The sequence below is a fragment of the Mastigoproctus giganteus genome, chromosome 10, assembly GCF_048544385.1.
Source record: "Mastigoproctus giganteus isolate SK-2022 chromosome 10, ASM4854438v1, whole genome shotgun sequence".
In the NCBI taxonomy this organism is placed as follows: domain Eukaryota; kingdom Metazoa; phylum Arthropoda; class Arachnida; order Uropygi; family Thelyphonidae; genus Mastigoproctus; species Mastigoproctus giganteus.
In genome coordinates, this window is record NC_143584.1 from 53,527,436 (window position 1) to 53,554,250 (window position 26,815).

The 26,815-nt window shown below is 36.8% G+C and overlaps 1 protein-coding gene across 2 annotated transcripts in view; it reads left to right on the forward strand.

Moving 5' to 3' along the window:
• Positions 1 to 26,815, forward strand: part of LOC150079033 (twitchin-like) — a 2,795,346-nt gene that overhangs the window by 2,444,643 nt on the left and 323,888 nt on the right. For both annotated transcript variants that reach the window (XM_090382361.1, XM_090382360.1), the window contains 2 exons: positions 9,282 to 9,485; positions 22,499 to 22,640. In XM_090382361.1, coding sequence (XP_090238487.1) covers positions 9,282 to 9,485; positions 22,499 to 22,640 — 346 coding nt within the window. The remainder of the gene's footprint in view (positions 1 to 9,281; positions 9,486 to 22,498; positions 22,641 to 26,815) is intronic.

Here is a 26,815-nt window from a genome sequence, read left to right on the forward strand (position 1 = left end):
CTCTGCATCTAAAAAACTTGGTTTTCTCTTTCGCTCTCAGCTTTACTTTTCTTCCAAACAGCTGTTCACTCAGTACAAATTGCAAATCTGCCCTACCATGGAATATTGTTCCCACATCTGGGGCGGTGCCCCTAAAACCTCTCTCAGGCTCCTAGATTCCATTGAGAAGATGGTGGTTAGGTTAATTAATGACTCATCCCTAACAGTCTCTCTTCACTCGCTGTCTCATAGACATACTGTTTCTGCTGCATGCCTTTTCTATAGATACTTCCATGGGCACTGTTTTCTTCTGAATTGGCTTCTATAATTCCCTCTCTCTCTCTCTTTCAAAACAATCCGAACACATGCCGCCACCAGCCAACATCCATTTACTGTCTAACTCCAACCAATTTTTCATCTTCCTCATTTATTCATTCATCTGCCTTTTTCTGGATCAACCTTCCTTTGCATGTATTTCCTGAAAATTACAGGCTACAGAAGTTCAAGTCTAATGTCAACAAATATCTTCTTTCATCTTCTCCAACTCAAGCACATAACTAAGTACTATAGGTTCTAATACCTCTTGTGTTTGGGGTTTTCATAAAAAAAAAAATTAGATAGTATGAATCAGAGCTGTAATACTCAATATGTTCTACGTTGATAATAATATTAGTAAATTAGTAAGAGGAGTTTACCTCAATATAGTACGTAGAACACTTCCGTATGATACCCTCCAGAAATTAAAACGGAAAAAACGAAAAAATCGACAACTTACCGGTACATTAAAGTAAAATATAAATAAATAATTAAATAATCAATTTAACACAATTCAAAATCAATTTAAAACAATTAAAATTCAAATTAACGCAATTAAAAGAATCTAACGAAAATATTCAAAACGATTTTCCTTCCTCAAAATCAATTTAAAACAATTAAAATTCAAATTAACGCAATTAAATATAATATTTTCGTTTTGAATATTTTCGTTAGATTCTTTTAATTGCGTTAATTTGAATTTTAATTGTTTTAAATTGATTTTGAAGGAAGGAAAATCGTTTTGAATATTTTCGTTAGATTCTTTTAATTGCATTAATTTGAATTTTAATTGTTTTAAATTGATTTTGAATTGTGTTAAATTGATTATTTAATTATTTATTTATATTTTACTTTAATGTACCGGTAAGTTGTCGATTTTTTCGTTTTTTCCGTTTTAATTTCTGGAGGGTATCATACGGAAGTGTTCTACGTACTATATTGAGGTAAACTCCTCTTACTAATTTACTAATAAAAAAAAAAAAAAAAAAAAAAGGTGTAAATATTTTGGAACAAGTAAAGTGAAGATCAACCAAATTATCAAGAAACAAAGGGATATTGTTACCACAAAAGACTTTGGTTCTACAAATTGCAACACTTGGAAACAAGGCAGTTGTTTCTGAACGTGAAGAGACCTGATTGAACTGTTTAAGGCTTTAAATAGATTTAATAAACTTGATGGTGATATATTCTTAATCTTTCTTTGACACACACACGCACGCATGCACACAAATATAAATTGAAAAAAGATGTCTGCAGGATAGATGAAAATTTGCTTTCAGCCAGAAAGTAACTGATTGTTGGAACAAGCTACCATCTTGTTATGTGAAGGTTGAAAGCTTAAATAAATTTTATAAAGAATTAGTCATAGTATTAGAGGGAATGGACAGATGCCACTACTACTAATACTATAACTTACCCTATTTCCTTCTTCATTCAGCAAAATTGCTAGAGATGTTACTGTGAAATCATAGCAAATGATTCTTAACAAAATAGAAAAAGTTGAATAAAAATACATGCAGGACTTGGAACAGGCGAGAGCATAATAGAAAGCTCTTCCAGTTTTTCACATGCATCGGTAATGTCATGGACATACTTGATTATTAATAATAAGATAATTTATTAATGAGTATTCTGTTTCATAAAATTTTCCATTTCAATCCCTGAATACATATGAGATGTGACCATAAAGTTCCTGGACTGGTGCTATTGCAATCATATACAATGATTTTCAAATGAAACAGAAGTGGTATATTGTAGTTCAGACTTCTTCTAACAGATGGCTGTACAGAGATTGTCCAGTAGGCTGACAGGTTGCTAATAACAACCAGTTTCATTAGTACTGTTAACATTCTGTGTCATGATTTTGCAATGAAGCAGCAAAAGATTATCAAATTTTTGCTTTAAACTGGGAAAATCTGTAACAGAAATCTGAAATGTTAAAAACTTTTTATGGTGATGAAATCTTAGGTCATACCAGTGTGTTTGAATGGCATAAGGAGTTCAGAGATGTACATGAGGATATTTGTAATGACCCAAGATGTAGTATCTATCAACCTCTTGAAATGAAAACAGAGTTGCAAATGGGAAATTGTGGCAAGAGGTCATTGTTTGATCCTGAGAATGATGACTGGTGAGTTGGATATGAATAAGGAGATTATTTGTCAAATTCTGCATGAAGATTTGGGGAAAAGGCAGGTCTATGCAAAATTTGTGCTGCATAACCTGACAAATGAGCAGAAGCAACGAAGCATGTCATCGTGCAAATTCCAGACCTGTCAAGACCATCCTAATTTCTTTGACTGTATTGTCACAAATATATATATACCGTATTTTCCGGCTTATAAGACGTGGTTTTTTTCACGAAGAAATACTCGGAAAATCACCCTGCGTCTTATATGGTCAATGTCAGATTAGGCCTAAAGACTACCAGCAATGCATTTTCGATGATGCAGTGCCGTTAAACTGAGTTCTGAAAACTTCCCTTTGAAATTCACACCAATTTTACTTAAGATTTATCTGTTGAAATATATTTTTAACAATTATCAGTGGTTACAATCTATGGCAACAATACATACCAGTAATCTTTTTTTCGTGGAAAATTTGTTGAAATCTGCGTGATATGAATCTCACAATCAGACGTAAGTAAAAACTTGTTTCGTTTTCCCATGTGTTTGCTTCCTCTATAATATGATCTCGTGCTTTTATGGTATTCCTCTATGATCTCGCGCTGTTATGGTATGGCGGGCTAATTAGACTGGATCGGGATTTTTCATTTCCAACTGTCTTTTACAAAGAGAAAGTGACGCCCATATTTGTCTTAGGGTGAGTAAGAATTTCTGTTACATTACTTCTGTCAGCTTTTTTCAGAAACCAACATTTCATTATTGGTTGAACATTTACCCAAGCGTATACCATTATTTTGAGAAAAATATATTACCGTATTTAATTTTTATGTCCCGTATCACGCCATGTCACCATATTTGTTTATATCAGTCAGTAAAAGATCGCTTCTTAGTTTCACCGTAAACAGTATCGAAGGATAATAGAAGGGTTATTATTTTTTCCAAAATATGTCGCCAAAACTAGGGTACGTCATGTATGCCTGTGCGTCTTATAAGCCAGAAAATACGGTATATATACAGGGTGTCTCAAAAATACACGGCATAACTTCAGGAATGAGTTCCTCGCATATAGACAATAAAAATATTTTATATCAACATAGGTCTGGAATGCTTGGTTTCCGAGTTTTGAAGGTCTGTCTATGACACTTAACTGTTCACATCACCTTATAGTAATTGTTCAAAATGTCCACCTTCTGCCTGAATACAGGCCTCACATCGACGTCTCATGGACTCGCGAAGATGATGCCAAATTCCTGGCATGTTTCGTATTGTCTCACAACCTGCCACAATTCGATTGCGGAGCGTTTCCACATCAGCTACTTGAGTCGAATACACCAGTTGATATTAAATGGCTCCACAAGAAGAAATCTAGTAAGTTTAAATCAGTGAGCATTAGCATTAGCATTAGCATTAGTAGAGGCATTTGATGCAAGAAAGCAAGCTTATGCAGCATCAGCCAAAAAAAAAAAAAAAAAAAAAGTAACATAAATAAATCAAAATAACCACTTCCACTTCACCCCTCTGTTCGTTCGAAATACCTGTCCAGCTGAGCCTTAAACTTATTTAGGCTATCAACTTCCACGACAAGGGATGGAAGTCTGTTCCACCCACCAACCACCCGCTGGCTAAAGGCAAATTTCCGCACATCTATCCTACATCTGTCTTTCCTCAATTTGAATTTATGCCCTCTCAGGTGATTTTTCTGAGCTAGAGGAAGAATCCCATCAGCATTGAGCATGCTCAAACCATTCAAGGCTTTGTACACCTCTATCAGATCACCCCGCTGGTGCCTAGTTTCCAGACACTGTAATTTGCAAAACTTAAGCCTTTCTTCGTAAGAGAACCCCTTTGTCCCATTCACCAATCTAGTTGCCCTTCTCTGTACTCGTTCCAGCAGCTCTACATCCTTCCTGAAATGAGGCCTCCAGGCCTGTATACAGTACTCTAGGTGTGGCCTGACCATTGCCTTATACAAGGGAATAATCACCTCCTTATCCCTGCTAGAAAAATTCCTATATATCATTGACAATACACCATGAGCTACTCTTGCAGCTCGTCTGCACTGCTCAGAGAACTTCATATCTGCCTGCACCACCACCCCCAGGTCCCTTTCATTCTCTACCACTGTCAGTGTAGTACCACAGAGTTGATACGTTGCTCTGGGGTTGCTGTTTCCCATATGTAGTACTTTACATTTGTCAATGTTAAACTTCATTTGCCACCTCGAAGCCCATCTGCTCAACCTTTCCAAATCCTGTTGCAGCAGCATAGTGTCAGTAGTGTCCTTGACAACCCTGCCAACCTTCGTATCGTCTGCAAACTTGGACATTAAGCCTGATATACCATCATCAATATCATTTATAAATACAGAAAACAATAAAGGCCCCAATACTGAACCCTGAGGGACTCCACTAATAACATTAGTCCACGATGAGCAGTGTCCATTGATTACCACTCTCTGTCTTCTCCCCCTCAACCACCCCTTTATCCATAGCAGCAACTTGCCTCCAATGCCACACTGCTCCAATTTGTGCAGCAGTCTTCCATGTGCAACAGTATCAAAAGCCTTTCTAAGATCCAAGTATATAATATCAAAGTTATTCCCTGCATCCAGTTCTTTTGTGACTGCATCATAGTATCCAATCAAATTGGTCAGGCAAGACTTCCCCTTAACAAAACCATGCTGTGTCCTAGCTATAACTGAAGTCTTGTCTAGATGATCCTGCAGTGCTTCTTTCACCAGTGCCTCCATTAATTTTCCGGGAACAGAAGTTAAACTCACAGGTCTATAATTACTTGTGTCAGCCTTTGATCCCCCTTTGTGAATTGGGGTCACATTTGCACATCTCCAGTCAATGGGTACCTCGCCTGATTCCAAGGAAGCTCTCATAATTATGGCTAAGGGTTTGCTTACCTCCTTTGCTGCCTCCTTTAATATAACTGGATAGATCCCATCCACCCCAGGTGCCTTTCTTGTGTTTATCTTCAACAATTTCTCCTCCACTTTGCTCTCAGTTATTACAAGATTCTCTAGCTTACTGCTAGAGTTGAATACACCTCTGGCATTCCCCTCGCTGAATAACTCCTCATGTGTGAATGTCGATGCAAAATATTCATTTAGTTTGTTAGCTACCCGAGCAGGGTCATCAACAGTTGACCCATCGATCTCAAGTGGACCAATCTGATTCATCCCCTTCCTTCTAGAGTTTACATAAGTAAAGAACTCTTTGCTGTTTTTCTTCGCATCCCTTGCCAAGGATCTCTCGTAATCTGCCTTCGCCTGCCTAACCTCCTTTGTAACTTGGTTACAGATCAACTTGTATCTATCATAGGCGTCCGTGTCACGTGTTAATTTGTATGTATCCCATGCATTTTTCTTCTCTGCCATATGCCTCATTAGTTCATCTGACAACCATTTAGGCCTAAACCTTGAACAATATTTCTTAGTTGGTATGTAAAGCCTAGTGGCTTCCACGATAAGTTCTTTGAATGCTTCCCATTTTGAATTTGCTGTTGGCAATATCATCAGTTGATCCCACTGTATAGAATTTAAATACTGTCTCAGTCCATTGTAGTCGCCTTTACGAAAGCAATACCCCTTCCCTTTACCCCTAATGGTAGTTACCTCTTTGAGTAACTCCCACTTCAGCACACTGTGATCACTGCCACCAAGTGGTTCATTTATCTGCAGATTCTTAATGCATGAAGAATCACTACTGATAATCAAATCAAGAGTATTACTCCCTCTAGTTGCCTCCCGAACATGCTGATGTAGAAAACAATCATCCAATAAATCCACAAAAGCCTTGCTACTGTGTGAGTGACCAGCCCCCAAATTCCAGTCAATATCTGGGAAATTAAAATCCCCCATTATAAGACTCTCTGATTTACTGGCCCACTCTATTTCTCCGAACAGTTTCTTATTATACTCATCAGAGTCATTAGGCCTATAGCACACTCCTACTCTCAATTTTGATCTCCCAATGCTTATGTCACACCAAACTGACTCGACACTGCACTGTCCAGCGATGTCCATTGGCTTCACTTCCTTGGATTTTATGTGTTTTTTAACTAATAGCATAACCCCTCCTCCCTTCCTATCCTGTCTATCCTTTCTGTAGACATTGTACTCCCCAAATTCCAGTTCTGCATTTCTTATATCTGTGTGACACCACGTCTCTGAAATCCCCACAATATCTGCCTTTGATGTTTTGAGCAATACCTCAAATTCATCAAATTTATTTACTAAACTCCTAGCATTGGTGTACACACAAGTATACATGCACCTGTTCTTTTTCTTAGCTACCCTAACACAACCCATGTGTTTACTTGTACCCCAATGATTTCCAGCAGTCTCTGAAATATCCTGCATCTTATTTTCCAGGCTGCGGCTCATTCCAATAGAAGCAGTGCAAGAATCACTTTCACCTCTGCCAGTGGCTACTGTTAATCTATTAGTCCTTGTATCCCCCCAATCTAGCAGTTTTCCGACCCACCTAACATTGCCTCGATAGCATCAGCAAACATTCTTGCACCCTTTCTATTTAAGTGTATCCCATCCCTGTAGAAGCAATCTCTCCTGTTAACAAGTACAGACCAGGCTGAAAAAAATTCTACCCCTTGAGCCCTGCACAATCTTTCCAGGGCCGAATTGATTGACAGGGCTCTCATCAAATTCCTGGCATGTTTCGTATTGTCTCACAACCTGCCACAATTCGATTGCGGAGCGTTTCCACATCAGCTACTTGAGTCGAATACACCAGTTGATATTAAATGGCTCCACAAGAAGAAATCTAGTAAGTTTAAATCAGTGAGCGTGGAGGCCAGGCAGTTGGTCCACCTCTACCTATCCACCGACCAGGAAACCTTCGATTCAGGTAATTGCAGGCTAGGTGGCTGAAATGTGCGGGAGTGCCATCATGCATGAAGTGTGCTTGTTGACAAATGATGAGTGGCATGTTGTCCAAAAAATCAGGCATGTTGTTTTCCAAAAAGTTTCTGTACGCTTGCCCTGTGAGTTTGTTTGGAAGTACATGGGGCCCGAATAACTTATCACCAAAAACACCCGCCCAGATGTTGAGGCTGAACCGCTGTTTGTGATGTGATGGAAGAATTGCATGTGGGCTTTCCTCAGCCCATACATGCTGATTGTGAAAGTTTTGGATTCCATCTCGTGTGAACTGTGCTTCATCTGTGAATATCACTAAGCAGGAAAGTGAGGAGTTGTACCACACTGCTGCAAGAACCACTGGCAGAACATTACTCGCGCAGAATAATCTGCTGGTGACAAGGCCTGTACCCATTGCATATGGTAAGGATACAGTTGGTGTTCTTGCAACACTCTCCAAACAGTCGAACGTTGAACAGCCAGTTGAATTGCTATTCTGGATGTGCTGATTCCAGGATTGGCATGCACAACATCCAAAATCTCCTCTACTTCAGGAGTCGTAGATCTTGATCGTCCTGAGCAGCACGAGGTGTAAAGGTCCCATGTTCACATAAGTGGCGATGGATACCTTCAAACGTTTTCCTGTCTGGACATCTTCATTCTGGGAACCTTTCGTGGTACAAACGATGAGCCTCCAGAGCGTTGCCGTCCACCAAACCGTACATAAAGTGCATATCTGCTTGCTCCTTATTTGAGTACATGGTCGAAATGGAAAACCACCAGATTCTGTCAGTACCTTGTAATTAAAGAAATCACCTGCGGGAGATAAGACATTCCAGTTAATAACTCGGGAACCAAGCATTTCCGGAACTATGTTGATATAAATTATTTTTATTGTCTACATATGAGGAACTCACTCCTGAAGTTATGCCATGTATTTTTGAGACACCCTGTATATATATATATATATATATATATACATATAAAAAGGTATTCTACTGAAACACCCAATGCCTGGAGAGGAGCTTTGGATGTTTCCACATAACCCAGAGATGAAGTGCCAATGCATGCAGTGCAGTTCAAAATCATCACCAAGGCCATAAAAGTTTCATTTACAGAAGTCCAGGATCAAGACAATGTTGATCGTGTTATTCGACAAACACAGGATGTGATTCACAAGGAATTTGTACCTAAAGTGGGGGAGTCAGTGCTGTGTTCTATGTACAGGTGCTTCAAAGACTATTGAAGCCACAATTTAGAGAGAAAGATAGCTGATTCTTGTTGCACAACAATGCCCCTGTCCATTCCACACTTGTTGTGAAGACATTTCTGATGAAACATGGTATTATACAGTCAACCATTCATCCTACTCTCTCAATCTAGCACCACCGACTTCTTCCTCTTTCTCAAGGTGAAAACTGCTCTCAAAGGAAAATTTCAGGATGTTGAGAACAAAAGAAAAGCTTAACCACCAAACTGAACATCATCTCTTTGGATGCCTTTGCTGACTCTTTTCAGGAACTTTTAGAATAGTTTAATCAAGTGCATTCAGTTAGGTGAGGATTACTTTGAAAAAAAAAAAAAAAAAAACATTTTTGAGCTCCTTCTCTCTGTGTTCTTTTTATTGCACCGGTCTAGGAACTTTATTGCCACACCTCATATATTATGCTTTATCTAGATATGATACAGCATAATATATGAGATGTACAGAAGACTGCCATGACAGATCTTGGGACAATACCATATGCAGAGACATGATAATATAAACAACACATTTCATTCTAAAATAATAAATTGTATATACCCTATATCTCCAAAGGTAACCAGGTACATTTCAAAAGAACCATTTATTGATACTACTTTTTCTATCTTGATGCTTTGATTGAAAATCATGTCCTAATTATAATAAAAATCGTAATTTTTTTTTTTTTAGTTTGAAAAAAGTAAATGTATTTTCTGTACTGTTTTTTTTATAGAGGAGCTTTTGGTGTAGTTCATCGGTGTAGAGAGAAAAAAACGGGCAATATCTTTGCAGCAAAATTTATTCCTGTATCTCATCCCTTAGAAAAGTCCTTAATTAAGAAGGAAATAGATATCATGAATCAGCTCCACCACCCTAAACTGATTCATCTCCATGATGCCTTTGAAGAGGATGATGAAATGATTTTGATATATGAATTGTAAGTTTAACAGTGACATGAATTAATTTCATTTTTTTTTCTTTTCATAACCCTTTAAAATTCTAAGAATTTTAAAATAGAATAAAAATAGTTTAAAGATTTAATACTGATTATAAAGTAATTTATAACATTATTGAGCATGAAATTAAAGAGGCCTGTAGTACCAGGTTCCATATATGAGAAAGAAATTCAGTGCGACTGGAAGAACAGTAACTGGGTTTAATAAGTAATTAACAGGAGCTTTCGAGAATTAAGTATCTCTTCGTCAGCTGCATGAATACATACATAAATATATATGAAACTTTTACAAATGGAAATTTATAACATTTGTTCCATTTGTAATGTTTCATATTTTATATTTATGTATGTATTCACACAGCTGATGAAGAGATACTTAAATCTCAAAAGCTCCTATCAATTACTTATTAAAACCAGTTACTTTCTTCCAGTTGCACTGAATTTCTTTCTCATTATTGAGAATATTCCTCTATTTAATAAACTGCTTTCAGAATCCAGAATTTTTCGTTTTCTGTCAATTGATTCTTACACTTCCTTGGTTCTTCTATTTGATGGTCAAAAATTATTCCCAACATAACCCATAAGAGAAGTTTTGAATAAATAACTTTTGATCTGAAGATGCTTCAACTATTACTGAAATGCAGAAAAATCCTTGGAGTCAAATTATTAGCATTCCATTGCTTTTAGAACTAATCTATTTTATATCCCATCAGTCTCAACCAGACAACACAAACCTTTCACATCAGAAAAGTAAACTTGGACTTCACTGTCCAAGTCACACTAAAAACTTTTGAAATACTGTGTTCACAGTGATTTTACTCACCAATCAGTTTTTGGTGGGAAAAAAAGGGCAAGAAATAGGAAAATTTTAAATTTTGTTCTCAATTGTGATACTGTATTTGCAATTAAATAAAAATCATCATTATAAACAAGTCACTACCAGAAAAAGAAAAAAAAAACCCTAGGGTAATTAATGAACAACAAACTACTAAACAGCCAAATTTAAGGTTAGTGAAACAGAGAGAAAAAAAAAAAAAAAAACGTGTGGAAAGGCCATAGGAACGGCCATTTTTTGACAAGCATAATGCCATAAAGATTTTTTTTTACTGCTAAACTTTTCTAAATAAAAAATAATTCATTCCTTCATAGCTCCAGGAGGAATACTAAAATTCCTGCCAATATTAACAGTAAATAGATATTATTTTTATATTTATTTACTGTTATATTATAAAAATAAAGTGGTTATATGACTATACAAGAGAGGCATGTACTTTTCTCACAATGGGTAGCTTTGCTGCCAAAAAAAAAAAAAAAAAAAAGTAAATTTATATAATTTATATCTACATTCACTTTATTTTCTTAATTCACAAAAAAGTGGTCTGAATATCAGAGATATTGTGTTTTTGTACTCCTGTGTTTTTACAAGAATTACTCTGGATTATTAAATTTGTCAACTGATTCATATATGACAAAATTTTGGATGAGGTTTAACAAGATATTAGCAGTTGAATTCAATTGGCTATCACGCTTCACATCATATTTCCTATAGGAAATTGAACTGTCTTTAATGGTGCTGGTACAAATTGAATATAGAGGATATATTCAAAAATAAGGAGAAATAAGTTCTCTGTCTTTCATAGTTGCAGAATATATCATTTTTACTGATTACTCTTGGGGTGAAAAATTAATTGGTTTGTCGTTTTTTAATCTGAAAATTTCTGCTGTCATTATCATTGTTTAGCCATAATAGCTTATATAAATGTGTTTTTATTATTCTTAGGGAAAAAAAGGAAAATTATTAGGTGAAGGTAAAGAAAGCCAACACGAGAACGACAAGAAATGTCGGATAAATTACACAGAAAATTAGTTTCCCGATACGGCACTCTAGCGCTGCTCACTCGGTAAACAGACGGTAGGTGTTATCGGTCTGGAGCAAAGTCAAGAACGATATATTGATTGACAGGTAGGCGTGGCAAACAATGTGCTGATTGGTGCACGAACACAACACACAATAATATTGGTTTAGTAGCACTCAGAAGCACTAATGGTAACTTGCCTTAATCGCACATGCCCTAATGAACACTTTCCAAAAAGGTGAAGTTACTTCCACTTGAATCCCATGGGAGCTTGAACCCCTCCCAAAGTGGAGGGGGTAACCTAACCTTTTTTTCTTTTTATACAGTCATAAAAATATAAATTTTTTTATGACTGTATTTTTATTTTCTTGTTCAATAATATTCCCTAATGGTGAAAAAAGTCAGGTTACCTCCACTTGAATCCCATGGGAGCTTGAACACCTCCCGAAATGGAGGGGGTAACCTAACTATTTTTCTTTAGAATCATGGGTGGACTAGTGCATAAATTATTTATTAACAAAATATTATTTTTTTATTACTGTACTTTTATTTTTAAAGACACTCGTGCAGGTACACATGTACCATAACTTCAATCAACACCTCAGTAGCTATTCACTATATATATATATATATAAAGAATTTTTCTTTCTTTTCCTATTATTTCCTAACCTAGGAAATAATAGGAAAGGTTAGGTCACGAAATATAAGGAAGCCTTTTCTATTATTTCCTAACCTGCCATTTCAGGTCAGGTTACAAAAAATAAAGAAACCTTTTCCTTTTTTTCATAACCAAACCTAAATCAACAATATAGTAAAAACACTCATGAACTCCAAAAATCTGCTTCTAATAATGAGAAAAAACCATAATGAAGAAGATAAAAATGAGCAGAACGAAACTTTTATTAATTTAGTTTTCATCAAAAAATCAACCAACGTTTTATTTTTCTTATAAATTTATTCTATCTTTAAAAGATTCATCACTACTACAGTCCATTCTGATTATTTGGGTCACATCAGGACTAGTGCATTTTGGCCCGATTAAGCGGCTGCCCCAATTATTCAAAGTTTCACGTAAATAGTTAAAAATACAATGTAACCCCCCCACTTTACAACTGGTTTACTGTACTATCAAATCACGTTACGATGGAGTCACCATAGTAAATACTGTTCACTATACGATGTGCAGTAAACGCCGGTCATTATGATCACGTTTGTGAATTGAATTTTAATTCTATTAAACAGCAATTCTAATTAGCGAAAATAGGAGGAATATTATCCACAGGCTATAAAAGCAAAGATATATTAAGCACAAATTTACCCTGTATTACCTTACCAATTAAAAAATTAAATGATACGTGAAAATCGGAAGAATATACGTGATAATTGGAATAATTAATACATACTGTAATATGTACATATGAACTAGTTGACATTTATGGGTGGGGGTTAAAATTTAAAACAGTAAAAAGATAAGCAATCAATAACAAAGAACACGGCACACACAAATTGCAAGTAACACAATACGCGCAAGTGAAAACGGAGTAATGAGTTACAAAGCTTTAAAAATAGGAATGAAGAGAAGATCTGAAAATTAATTTTTTTATATGATTGAAGATTTCATGGAAGTGTAAACACATTTCACCATAATAACTCACAGAATTCCAGCTGTCAGTGTTATCGCAAATTCAGTAAGATCGATATTTACTGTCCGTTTATGATAGATTTCACTAACAGAAAAGCCCAATAAACAGGTGACTGCTAATTGTTTTTATTGTTTTATGGTTGTGACCTCCAGAATTTCGACCGAACCACGTGGTACCGTCGGAGACAATCGTAGGGTAATCTCCAGTGCTGCGGTCTCCTGCCCCGATTAAACGGCATGTTGTCCCAATTAAGCGAAGTAAACCCTGGCTATTTTCTCGATTGGTTTCTGTTTTTTAAGATTTGCCCCAAATAAACGGCTGCCCCAATTAACCGGTGGCCCAAATAGCCGGAATCCACTGTATTACCTGTTTACTGTTCATCACATAACTATAAGGAATCTGCAGATAAATGAACCACTGGGTGGCAGTGATCACAGTGTGCTGAAGTGGGATTTACTCAAGGAGGTAACTACCATCAGAGGTAAAGGGAAGGGTTTTTGCTTTCGTAAAGGCGACTATGATGGTCTGAGACAGTATTTAAATTCTATACAGTGGGACCAACTGATGATGTTACCAACAGCAAATTCAAAATGGGAAGCATTCAAGGAACTAATCTTGGAAGCTACCAGGCTTTACATACCAACCAAGAAATATTGTTCAAGGTTCAGGCCTAAATGGTTGTCAGATGAACTAATGAGACATATGGCAGAGAAGAAAAATGCATGGGATACATACAAATTAATGGGTGACGTGGAAGCCTATGATAGATATAAGTTGGTCTGTAACCAAGTCACAAAGGAGATTAGGCAGGCAAAGGCAGATTATGAGAAATCCTTGGCAAAGGATGCAAAGAAAAACAGAAAAGAGTTCTTTACCTATTTAAACTCAAGAAGGAAAGGGATGAATCAGATTGGTCCACTGGATGTTGATGGTTCAACAGTTGAGGATCCAGCTCAGGTGGCTAACAATCTAAACGAGTATTTTGCATCTACATTCACACATGAGGAGTTATTCAGGAAGGGGAATGTCGTAGGTGAAGTAAACATTGGCAGTGAGCTAGATGATTTTCTAATAACTGAGAGGAAAGTGAAGGAGAAATTGTTGAGGATAAACATAAAAAAGGCACCCGGGGTGGATGGGATCTATCCAGTTATATTAAAGGAGGCAGCAAAGGAAGTAAGCAAACCCCTAGCCATAATTATGAGAGCTTCATTGGACTCAGGGGAGGTACCCATGGACTGGAGATGTGCAAATGTAACCCCAATTCACAAAGGAGGATCAAAGGATGACACAAGTAATTATAGACCTGTTAGTTTAACTTCGGTTCCAGGAAAATTAATGGAGGCACTGGTTAAAGAAGCACTGCAGGATCATCTGGACAAGAATTCAGTTCTAGCTCAGACACAGCATGGGTTTGTTAAGGGCAGGTCTTGTCTGACCAATTTGATTGGATACTATGATGTAGTCACAAAAGAACTGGATGCAGGGAATAACTTTGATATTATATATTTGGATCTTAGAAAGGCTTTTGATACTGTTGCGCATGGAAGACTGCTGCACAAATTGGAGAAGTGTGGCATTCGAGGCAAATTGCTGCTATGGATAAAGGGATGGTTGAGTGGCAGAAGACAGAGAGTGGTAATCAATGGACACTGCTCAACGTGGACTAATGTTATTAGTGGAGTTCCTCAGGGTTCAGTGTTGGGTCCATTGTTGTTTTCTGTATTTATAAATGATATTGATGATGGTGTATCAGGCTTAATGTCCAAGTTTGCAGACGATACAAAGGTTGGCAGGGTTGTTAAGGACACTACTGATACTATGCTGCTGCAACAGGATCTGGAAAGGTTGAGCAGATGGGCTGAGAGGTGGCAAATGAAGTTTAACATTGACAAATGTAAAGTACTACATATGGGAAACAGTAACCCCAGATCAATGTATCAACTCTGTGGTACTACGCTGACAGTGGTAGAGAATGAAAAGGACCTGGGGGTAATTGTGCAGGCAGATATGAAGTTCTCTGAGCAGTGCAGACGAGCTGCAAGAGTAGCTCATGGTGTCTTGTCAATGATATACAGGAATTTTTCTAGCAGGGACAGGGATGTGATTATTCCCTTGTATAAGGCATTGGTCAGGCCACACCTTGAGTACTGTATACAGGTCTGGAGGCCTCATTTCAAGAAGGATGTAGAGCTGCTGGAACAAGTACAGAGAAGGGCAACAAGATTAGTGAATGGAACAAAGGGTTGCTCTTACGAAGAAAGGCTTAAGTTTTGCAAATTACAGAGCCTGGAGACTAGGCATCGCCGAGGTGATCTGATAGAGGTGTACAAGGCTTTGAATGGCTTGAGCATGCTCAATGCCGATGGGATTCTTCCTCTTGCTCAGAATAATCACCTGAGAGGGCATAAATTCAAATTGAGGAAGGACGGATGTCGGATAGATGTGCGGAAATTCGCCTTTAGCCAGCGGGCAGTTGGTTTGTGGAATAGACTTCCATCGCTTGTTGTTGAAGTTGATAGCCTAAACAAATTTAAGGCTCAGCTGGACAGGTATTTCGAACGAATTGAGGGGTAAAATGGGAGTAGTGGTTGTTTTTTTTTTTTTTTTTTTTTTGGCTGATGCTGAATAAGCTTGCTTTCTTGCATCATATGCCTCTACTAATGCTAATGCTAATTATGCACCGTTCTTTACTCATAAATACACATTATAATGCCAACCAATGACTACACAGTAGCTTGTCGTCTGTCGCACCCACCACCAATCATTTCATCGTTGGCACCTCCGTAGCCAGGTGGGAAGGAGCAGCAGTGCGTAGCACATGCTTCTTGATTAGACCGGGGTTCGAGCCCGTCACCACCAAATACAGAGGATGCAGAAAGGTCAGGGAATGACTACCGCATATCCCGGAGCAATATGGCATTAGTTGCTAATGCTCCTAAAATCCAAAATAACTAACTAACATTTCATCGTTTGCCACCTGTCAATCAATATATCCTCGATTTCGGCTCCAGACCAATAACACTTACCGTCTGTTTACCAAGTGAGCAGGGATAGAGTCCAGTGTCAGGAAACTAATTTTCCGCATAAGTTATCCAACGTTTCTCGTGTTGGCTTTCTTTATCTTAGCCACTTATTAATATACTTTATTTATTTGAGGAAATAACTCATAAGAATAGTTACCTAGATTTCAGTATGGCTACTCGGAGTTGGATCACATGGAACAGACAAATGTGTTGGGGGAGGGTCCAGATGACAGACCCCAGATTGACTGATTCTTTTCCCAGGGGCTCATATCTGGTGAGTATGGGCTTGGCACCCAGGGTCCTGAGTTGGATATCATCATTCTTCTCTTTCTTGGTGATTCCTTTCTACTACTTCTCTCTCTCTCTCTCTCTCTCTCTCTCTCTCTCTCTCAGGTTAACTTGGGAATTTTTTTTTTGGCTGGTGCAGCATAAGCCTCAGGCCACCTTGATCCATATGGCTAATAATAATAAATTTTGTCAACAATCAATGCGATTTTTCTGTTTTCTTTCATCATCTTTCTATCATAATTTAAAATCCACCATTCGAGAATTTCACTTCTCATCCAAGATGTTTTGTTGAAGTCCAATTCTAACGACGTTACTTCTTTGAAACGTCGGGGTTGTTTCCTTTTGCCTATTAGCAAAAGCTTCAGTTTTTCATTACCAGCCATATTTGCACCAACCAAGACTGTAATTCTCTCCATACTATTTTTACTACCTAAACATCTATCATCTTTAAAAGTCAGTGTTATGTTCAGTAAACATTTAGAAAAATAGACCTGTTTCATCAATGTTGAATACTTCTTTGGGCTTGTAGTCCTCTATATTACTGAGCTACACCCTTGTTCATTTTGCCGACAATCAACATGATTTTTCTGTTTTCTTTCATCATCTTTCTATCGAAATTTAAAATCCACTATTCGAGACTTTCACTTGTCATCCAAGATGTTTTGTTGAACTCGTGGGTAGCACAGTTAGTAGGATCGGCATCCTCCCCACACCAGGTGGAAAAGACCTGAGTTCGAGGCCTGTCGATGACTTGAGGAATTTTTATTGGGCTTTTTCACAACATGGTTGAGTTAGTAAGTCTTGGGCAAGGTTAGCATGGTTTTTTCTCCCGGGAACTCGGGTTTCTCGTCCAGCAAACAGAAAATTGACCTCAGAACACACACAATCTACAGACCATATACAGGGAGCAATAAGGCCTTAGTCGCTGATGTTTCTAAAACCCTACAACAACCACCTCTATTTTTTTTTTCTCAAAACTGCTTATTTTCAATGGGTGCAGTCTTCTTCGATTACAACTCCACTTTCACCAGAAATAACTTTTTCGAGTAAGCATGGCACCATTTAAATTTGTCCAGCCAACCAGAACTTGCCAGGAATGTTTTATTCCCCAGAAAAGATACGTACTCCATAGCCTTTTCTTTTATTAATGGCCCTGACCAGAGCATGTTTTGGTCTTGAATTATTAATGGTTTTTTCTTTCGGAAACTCTGGTTTTTCATCCAGCAAACAAATAATCGAACTCAGAATACACACAGTTTACAGACAATATACACGGAGCAATATGGCTTAGTCACTGTTGCTCCTAAAATCCTACAACAACAACAACATCCGACTGGGTCCCGTTTCCTCAAACAGTTTGAGAATCAAAACACTGTTTTTCAGAATGGGTGACACACTACTGGCAGGGATAGTGATTTTAAAGCAATTTATTATTTTTTTTAATGCCGTGATCTGCACTATTAAGCACTTAGACTTTTGCCACTACACTCAAGGGTTTAGTTGGTAAGGTTACTTTGCAAAGCAGCTAAAACTGCACTGAATCACTTATACCTACCATGTAAACAGTGACAGGTGAAATTTATTGAAAGTGTGGATGACTCATTTTTGCATCATCCACAAAAAAAACATTCATTTCTTGAATAAGGGAAAATCACTGTATCCTAATTCTCTAATCAGGTGCTTACAGTAGAAAACAGGTTGACCACAGCCAATGTACATGTCAGGAATATGCCTTAACCTTTGCCAATGGCTGTAATCACGTAGATAATAGGTTAACCAGCATGAATTAAGAATTCTTAATCCTTTTAGCTTTTAATTAGTGCTTTCTACAGCATCAGTTCTAATGCGTAAAGGGCTAAGGTGTGAATAATATGTACCCAGGTCCTCGAAATCAGTTCGTTATATGGAAACTTTCTTTGTTATATGGAAATTATTTTCAATGTAATGACCAAGGGGAAAGCCCCACACACACACACACACATATATATATATTTATATATATGTGTGTGAGTATATATATATATATATATATATATATACACACTTACGCACAAAGTGTGACTATTAAATAACTGCCTTGGACTTGCATATGCACTGTTCCATATATTTCTTTCAAGCACAGAAACATTTATGGAAGTCATATTCTGTAAGCCCTTTTAACACTTTAGCTGGTTTTTTTCTGAATGTCTCCAATGGGCTTAAAATAATTGGATAGAGAAAAAAGTCACAAGGGGCTAGCTCTGACAAGTAGGGTACATATTCACACACATGAATTTGGTTTTTTTTGGCCAGAAACTGGCAAACAGAGTGCATGTACTATTGTTTTGATGTATGTACTATTGTTTTGATGTGTGCTGTACTATTGTTTTGATGGAGCATCCACCGATCCTTCCACAATTCAGGTCTCTTCCTTTGAATTTTTTCACACAACCTTGCAAGAACTTCAATGTATGTTTGATTGACAGTCCAATTTGGTGGGATGTATTCGGCCATAATAATTCCTTTAATATCAAAGAATGCAAGAAGTATTGGTTTTCATTTCTGATTTTAACATTCATGGTTTTTTTTTGGTCCGTGGGATTGTTTTGTCTTCCATTGCATTGATTGCTTTTTAGTTCCTGGGTCGTACTGGAACAGCCAACTTTCAATGCAAGTTATTACAGTACTCAGAAAGTCTAAATCATATTCAGTTTTTTCCAAAACATCTTCAAAAACCTGGAGTCTTCTTCTTCTTCTTCTTTGATCTTCATTCAAAATTTTTAGCGCCATCTTGGCATGCACTTTTCTCTTGCCTAAATTTTCAGTTAAAATTTGTCTGACTGTTTCTAATGCAACCATTCTAATACTTAATGATGATCACTTCTAATTAGCATTCTTACCCAGTCCACATTTTCATTGATTTTCATGGATACCAGACAGCGTGATCATTCATTGTCTTCCACATTCTCTTTTCTATCTAAAAATCTTTTATAACATTCAAACGCACAAGCGCTTGATATAGTATATTTCCCATAAACTTGACATAACAACTTGTAACTTTCAGTTGGTGTTGTCTTTAGTTTTGTTAAAAATTTGAGATTGATTTATTGTTTGATTCTTTTGTCTGTCATTTTTCTGGCAAACTGCAAAAACACAAGGTAATGAAAACTCTCACTGCAAAGCGAATGGAATGCTTTGGAATGCAACTTGGCAGACAACTAAGGAAAGATTCAAGGTTAACTGCTGTGCCTATGTTTCACAGGTGATGCTTAGTGTGTAGTGGCTGCGCACGTGTAGTCTTGTTATTTAATAGCCGCACCTTGTATGACTAATATAATAATATAAAAAAAATACCATAACATAACACAACACATATCTAAGCGGGTAGTATAGTGGTATCGTCACCATCCTCCCCACACCGGGTGGAAATGGCCCGGGTTCGAATCCTGTCAAACGCGAGGAACTTTAATGGGCTTTTTTCACTCAGTGGCTGAGTTAGTCGATCTCAGACATAGATAGCAAGGTTCCCCCCCCCCCCCCAGAAACTGGGGTTTTTCATCCAGCAAAACAAGCAAATCGACCAGAGAACATATGCAATTTACAGACATAATACATATATGGGTATATGTAAGAAATTACGGGTGACCCTAATATAATAATTTGAATTTGAACACAACACGTATATATACATAAGTATACATATGCATGCACACACGCACACACATACACACGCACACACATACACACGCATGCACGCACGCACATACACACGCACGCACGCACACACGCACACTTCTTTATAAATACAAATATTGTGACACATCTGAAAGCATTTCAAGGAGTTCTTATGAGCACATCTTGGCCTTAAAAAAATTTTACTATGGGGCAGCATTTTAGGTTTCTGCTCATGGGCAGCTATACCACTTGCAGTGGCCCTGCACTTATTCAAATAATAAATTAATGGAATTCCGTTAGAAAGACATTACTCACAAGAATATAGAGTATTTATCACAGACATACTTGTGAGGGCACTTCTCCTCCTACAAATCCAGATGCTTTTTAGTGTCCTGCTGAGTACATGTGCATTGTTCTTGAACTCCTTATTGGATTATGAGTGAGGAAGAGCATATTCAGTTATAATAAATGTTACCCTTTCTTCAAGAAGGTTTGGAAATTTCCACATCGTTATCCATTTTTTGGTCAAAATTAAACAGGTACTCTCTTCATTGACTCAGTATATTAGCTTATAAATTTTAACTAGAGAGGGTTCAGCTCCCTCATCATCCAAAAGTCAAATTTTAATCAGTACTTCCTCATCTGCCTAATTCTGTATAATCCCACCATTTATCACTGATGATACAGACTTGTGTATTAAATAGTTAAAAACAGTTAAACCTCACAAATCCAGAAATCACAGGAACTGATCCTTGTCAAATCTTGGAATTTTCCAGATTTCAGAAGTTGTCACAAGTTGTCATATTCTAATTATAAAAAATAAGCCAGGGAAAATATTGCACGCAGTACTGTAAAAATGTAGCCTTTTTTTTTTTTTTTGGGAGAAAGTTAATGTATAGTACCATAGCTGAGTGGTCAGGAGCGGGAGTGCAGTAGCACACGTTCTTTGAGTAGACCGGGGTTCAAGCCCCTGACTGCTAAATACAGTCGATCTGCCAACCCGCCCTGGACTAGTGTGGCAGATTATGGTCCATTTCCCTCAGCATGAATTGTTGAGGAGACTTCCATCCTGCAGTGGGTTGATAATGGCTGCAGTTTACCTTTTACTGTAGATGGAAAAGTAAATATTGTCCAGTACAGTAAAATTAAAATTATTTACTCTTACAAAATTTGCTGGACTATGTTTGACATACTTTGAAAGAGGCAAAGCTTCACATAATCACTTCACAAAAGTCCCAATTTTTGAGTCTTTTCCACAATACATAATGACCCGCATATGCTGTTTGAAAGGCCTCAATCCTTTTTGGCTACTTAATTTTCTTTTTGGCAGAATATGAGCATTAAAGAGTGGAGGAAAGTTGTGTGCCTTTGTTAATGAATGACAGGCTGAAAGTTGTGAAAATCTTCACTAAATAGTAAATGTTTTTTGTGAATTGTTACGTCATCTACTGTAGTGGCATGCAAACTGTGGTCTGCAGACTCCCTGGGATCCTCAGACAAGTTCATGAGGAGGCCATCGGAAGCTGGACTCTCTGCACATTATGTGCACTACAAATGACTTGCATAACAAAAAAATAACTTACCTGTCACATTAATTTTGAATAGTTAGAGGCCCCTCCCTCCCCAGCATTTCTGGATGCTGAGATATAAATAATTGTGTATTAAACAGACAACTGCATACAGAAAAATGCAGGTAGAATTTTCATTTTATTTTTCAAAATAGTAGTAGTGGCATGTGATGCAAAAAAGTAAGTGTATGAGCTTATGCAGCATCAGCCAAAAAAAATAAAAAAAACAATCACACCATTCCCTCCAAATCCCTGTCCAGTTCCTCCTTAAATTTATTTAACCTATCAACTTCCACAACGACAGATGGAAGTTTGTTCCCGCAATTAACCACCCACTGGCTAAAGGCAAATTTCCGCACATCTATTCTACATCTGTCTTTTCTTAATTTGAATTTATGCCCCCTTAGGTTCGTAATCTGAACAAGTGGAAGGATCCCATCAGAATTCAGTGTGCTCAACTCATTCAAGGCCAAAATATGTACATATTTTGAAAAGTGAAAGAGCAAAGTTTGAAAGAGGGTTAGAAATACTTTTGTTTATCACTCACAATGTTTTATTGTTGACAACAATAAAACAAATATTTTAATTTGTGGATCAGTAAAGCTATTAATCAAAAGAGGTCTAGACCAAAAATGTTTGTGTGACCCTAGTCTAATGCTTCATATGCAAAAACTCAGAAGTTAAGTAATTCACATCTTATTATCTTATTGTCAGTGAGTCACTAACAGTATTCTTGAATAGCAATAAGACAATTCCATGGCCTTTGGAAAGCCTTAAAAACTTATGATTATGATTAGAATACTTGTGTACTCTAACGTGCCTGCATGAAACCAAAAAAACTATGACAGATTGGTAAAAATCATATGCAAATGATTTCTTTTGTTAACATAATTTTTGAATGACTTTTTGATGAAAGTTATTTTCAGAATGTTTTTAAAATATTTGCTGTTTTTATTCTAGCATGGCAGGAGGAGAATTATTTGAACGCATTACAGATGATAATTATACCATGTCAGAAGCAGAGGTGATTAATTATATGAGACAGATTTGTGAAGGAGTTAAACATATGCATGAGAAGAACATTATTCACTTAGATATAAAGGTTAGTTGTAAAAGTTTTTAACTGTAAATTTTAGATTGGGAAAGAATGAAAGAAAGCAATGTCACTCCTGTAGATCTTCAAAAAGTTTGTTAATTTATGTGAAAAATAGAAATAAGGTCTTGTTTTCATTTGTTTAATATTTATCTAGGTGCAGGACATAATAATGAATGAAGGCCTTTAAAAATAAATAATAAAAATAAATTAAATCTGATTGTTATTTCTTGCACTATGAGTTAAAAACAGGTCAAGAGCTGTTAATGCAATAAAAATTATGTACATATGGAGAAAGTGCTTTTGATATCTAAAAGTTTCAGCATTTGTTGTCAATGCTCCAATGTTAGAACTTTCACCTATCGAGTTCACTATATTTTGGTCATTGCTGTGTATATACACCATATACAAAAATTTTATTAATTCATAATTGATTCTACTTTTACTTTATCAACTGAAAATGAATGAATGGAGAGTCAATTCATGAATGCATCATATCATGAATTGATAGATGAGGTTGATAGTGCTTTTTTTCCCTAGGGAAAGAATTATAATTGAATAATTAGAAAACATGCAAAATTACATTTGTATATTATTTATTATTATATATTTGTATATTATTTATTATTACATAATTGTATATTATTTATATATTTGTGTATTATTTATTATTACATAATTGTATATTATTTATTATTATATATTTGTATATTATTATTTATATTATATTAGTAGAACTGGAAAGGATGTAAGGAAACAAGTTCATAGAGCATCAGTTAAAAAAAACACTACCCACCTCATCTTGCCCATTCCATATACTATAATAATATGTCTAATTCTTCCTTAACTCTATCCAAACTACCCACTTCAATGATACTAGATGGTAATTTGTTCCAATAATCAGTTTATCTCTGACTGAAATAGATGTGAAATCAGTTTACCAATAATCAGTTTATCTCTGACAGGATAGATGTGAAAGCAAATTCTTACACATCTATCCTGCTGCCTTCCTTTTTCAGTTTCAGTTTGTGCCCCCTAGCAGGTTATTCTAACTCCATCCCAGACTATGCACACACTATGTGTGTGCATAGTCTGAGATGGAGTTAGAATTACATCATCATTAAGTTTACTCAATCCATTTAAAGCTTTAACATTTCAATCAGGTCTCCTCACAGGTGCACACAAGCGCTATGAGTACTTGTTTCTGTTCTTGACTAAGCTGCTGGCTCTTCCCATTCCATGACATCTTTTTTAAAATGATGCTTCAAGATCTGTGAGCATGCAGTAAGACTTCCAGAACTGTATACAATGGAAAAATGAACTTTTGTCCATGCTGGAAAAGTGCCTGTGTATATATATATATATATATATCATTGACAGAACTCCAAGAGTGGTTCAGGCAGCCTGACTGAAAAGAACTTGATGTCAGACTGTACAATTACCAATTGGTCTCTTTCATTATAAGCATCTTGAATACGATAACATGTAATTTGTTATTCTGGGATTACTCTGCCCATATGTACCTTGCATTTAGTATTAGTAGTGGCAAATGATGCCAGAAAGCAAGCTTATACAGCATCAGCAAAAAAAAAAAAAAAAAACTCTCCACTTTAACTCATCCATTCCCCCCAATAGTTTGTCTAGTTCTTCCTTAAATTTATTCAAGCTGTCCACTTCCTCAACAACAGATGGAAGTTTGTTCCAGCAATCAACCACTAGCTTGCTAAAGGCAAACATCAGCACATCTATTCTGCACACAGCCTACTTCAGTTTGAATTTATGTCCCTTCATGTATGTAATCTGAGTGAGGAAGAATCCCATAAGCATCAATCTTTCTCAAGCCATTGAAAGCCTAAAAAACCTCACTCAGATCACCTTGCAGGTGCCTAGTCTCGAGAAGCAGCAATTTGCAGAACTGAAGCCTTTTTTTTGGTAAGAGCACCCCTTTGTTCCCCTCATCAATCTCGTTGCCCTTCCCTGCACCCATTCCAGCGATCAACATCCTTGACTATTGCCTTATACAATGAGATAATTGCCTCCTTATCCCTGCCAATAAAATTTCTGTATATCATTGACAAAACCCCATGAGCTGTCCTAGCAGCGGATCTGTACTGCTCAAAGTAATTCATATGTCTGCACAATCACTCCAGGTCTTTTTCATTTTCCACTATGAGTGTGGAACCGCACAGTTGGTACAATACCCTGGGATTACTTCTTTTTTTTTTTTTTTTAATGAAAACCCCAAACACAAGAGGTATTATCACTTATGGTACTTGGTAACGCCTATGTATTTGGTACCATGCACGGGCCGAAGGTTGAAAAGATGAAAGAAGATACTTGTTGACATTAGATTTGACTAAGCAGTACTTTGCATTTGTCATTATAAAACTTCAATTACCATTTCTCATCCCATCTGCAAAATTTTTCTAGATCTTGTTGCAATAGTTTACTTTGATTACTGTCATTAACAACCCTGCACACTTTGTATTATCATCAAAATTACACATTAAACCTGATATACCTTCATTATTATCATTAATAAATAAAGAAAACAACAATAGGGCCAGCTCTGAACCCTGGAAGACTCCACTAATAACATTAATCCACAAACAGCAGTTAAATTAACAGGTCTGTAATTACTTCTGTTACCCTTTGATCCCCCTTTGTGAATTAGGGATACATATGCACATCTCCAGTCTGCAGAGACCTCCCCTGAATCCATGGATGCTCTCATAATTATGGCTATGTTGTTGTTGTGGTGGTGGTGGTGTTTTCTGGTGCAAGGGCAACCTAGGCCATATTGCGCCTCCCAAATCAATTGACTTTACATATAGGAACTGCTTGTACAGCAGTTAGAAACAGTCATACATTTGAATTTGTTTAAAATAGAAAAATAATTCAGAGAGATTTGCTTCTTTACCTATGATGCTATTGAGAGACAGAGGTTGTTGCAGATCTGAAATGAAACTAAAAGCCATTCGTCGGGCATTGTTAAACAAGCTACATTCAAGGAGTACATATTTTACTGTAAGTGGTTGTGAGCAGTGCGCACACTGAGGAGGATCATTCCCTGTAAGCAGATATAGATGGTTGAGGTGAGTGTGACCTATTCGGATTCTGGCTAAGATCTATTTTTACAAAGGCGAGAAGTCCATAATTGTGGTTTGGGTTTTTGTTTGAAATAGCTTGTCATTTGTTTGTTTGCATTTTCCACAGAAGTGCCCATTGTTCCATGCATATTCTCTGTATATTGTGTCTATAATCACGGTATGGGACTAGATCATTTGTTGAGGCTACGTTGGAAAGATGCTTTGCAGCATCATCTGCACATTCATTTCCTGGAATACCACTGTGGCCAGGGATCCAAGAAAAGATAACAGTTTTTTGATGCTCATGAAGCTGCATCAGTCTTATGAGTTTTAATAAAGGATTGTTAGGTGAGGAAGTGCCTTTCAAAGCTAAAATAGCACTTTGTGAATCAGTATATATTATACTGATACTTTTTAAAAAAAAAACTTTTTTTATATATATATTATACTTTTATTTATTAACAGCAGTGAGATATTTTTCAGAGCAAGCTTAATGGTATGAAGTTCAGCGGTATAACTGCTACATTTGGCTGGAAGTGAAAACGAGACAATTGTAGTAGGGAAGACAGCAGCTGCACCCACTTGATTGTTAGACTTTGAACCATCAGTATAGATTTTGGTAAAGTGAGGGTACTTTTGTGACTGAGCAAAATGTAGTTCTTGGATGTTAATCTTTGCTATGGAACCTTTACCCCATTGCTGAAAGCATTCATCAGAAGAAAGTGTGAAAGTAATCCACGGGGGATCTGTATCTTTTGATTCACTGAGAATATTATCAAACTGGATGTTCCAGCTTTCTACAAGGATCTGCAGTCTGATACTAGCAGGCCAAATTGTTCTGGGTTTATTTGCATAGTGGGTTTTCTACTGGGGATCATGCAGGAGTGGCCAAACAGGATGAGTAGGCAGGCTTTTAATTTTAGCTGAGTAATTCATCATTAACATCTTTCTTCTGATGCTAATTGGAAGTTCGTGAGCCTCAACATAAAGACTTTGAACTAGTGACGTTCTGCATGCTGTTGTTGTTGTTATTTGGTTTTTAGGAGCATTAGCAACTAAGGCCATATTGCTCCGTGAATATGCGGTGGTCATTCC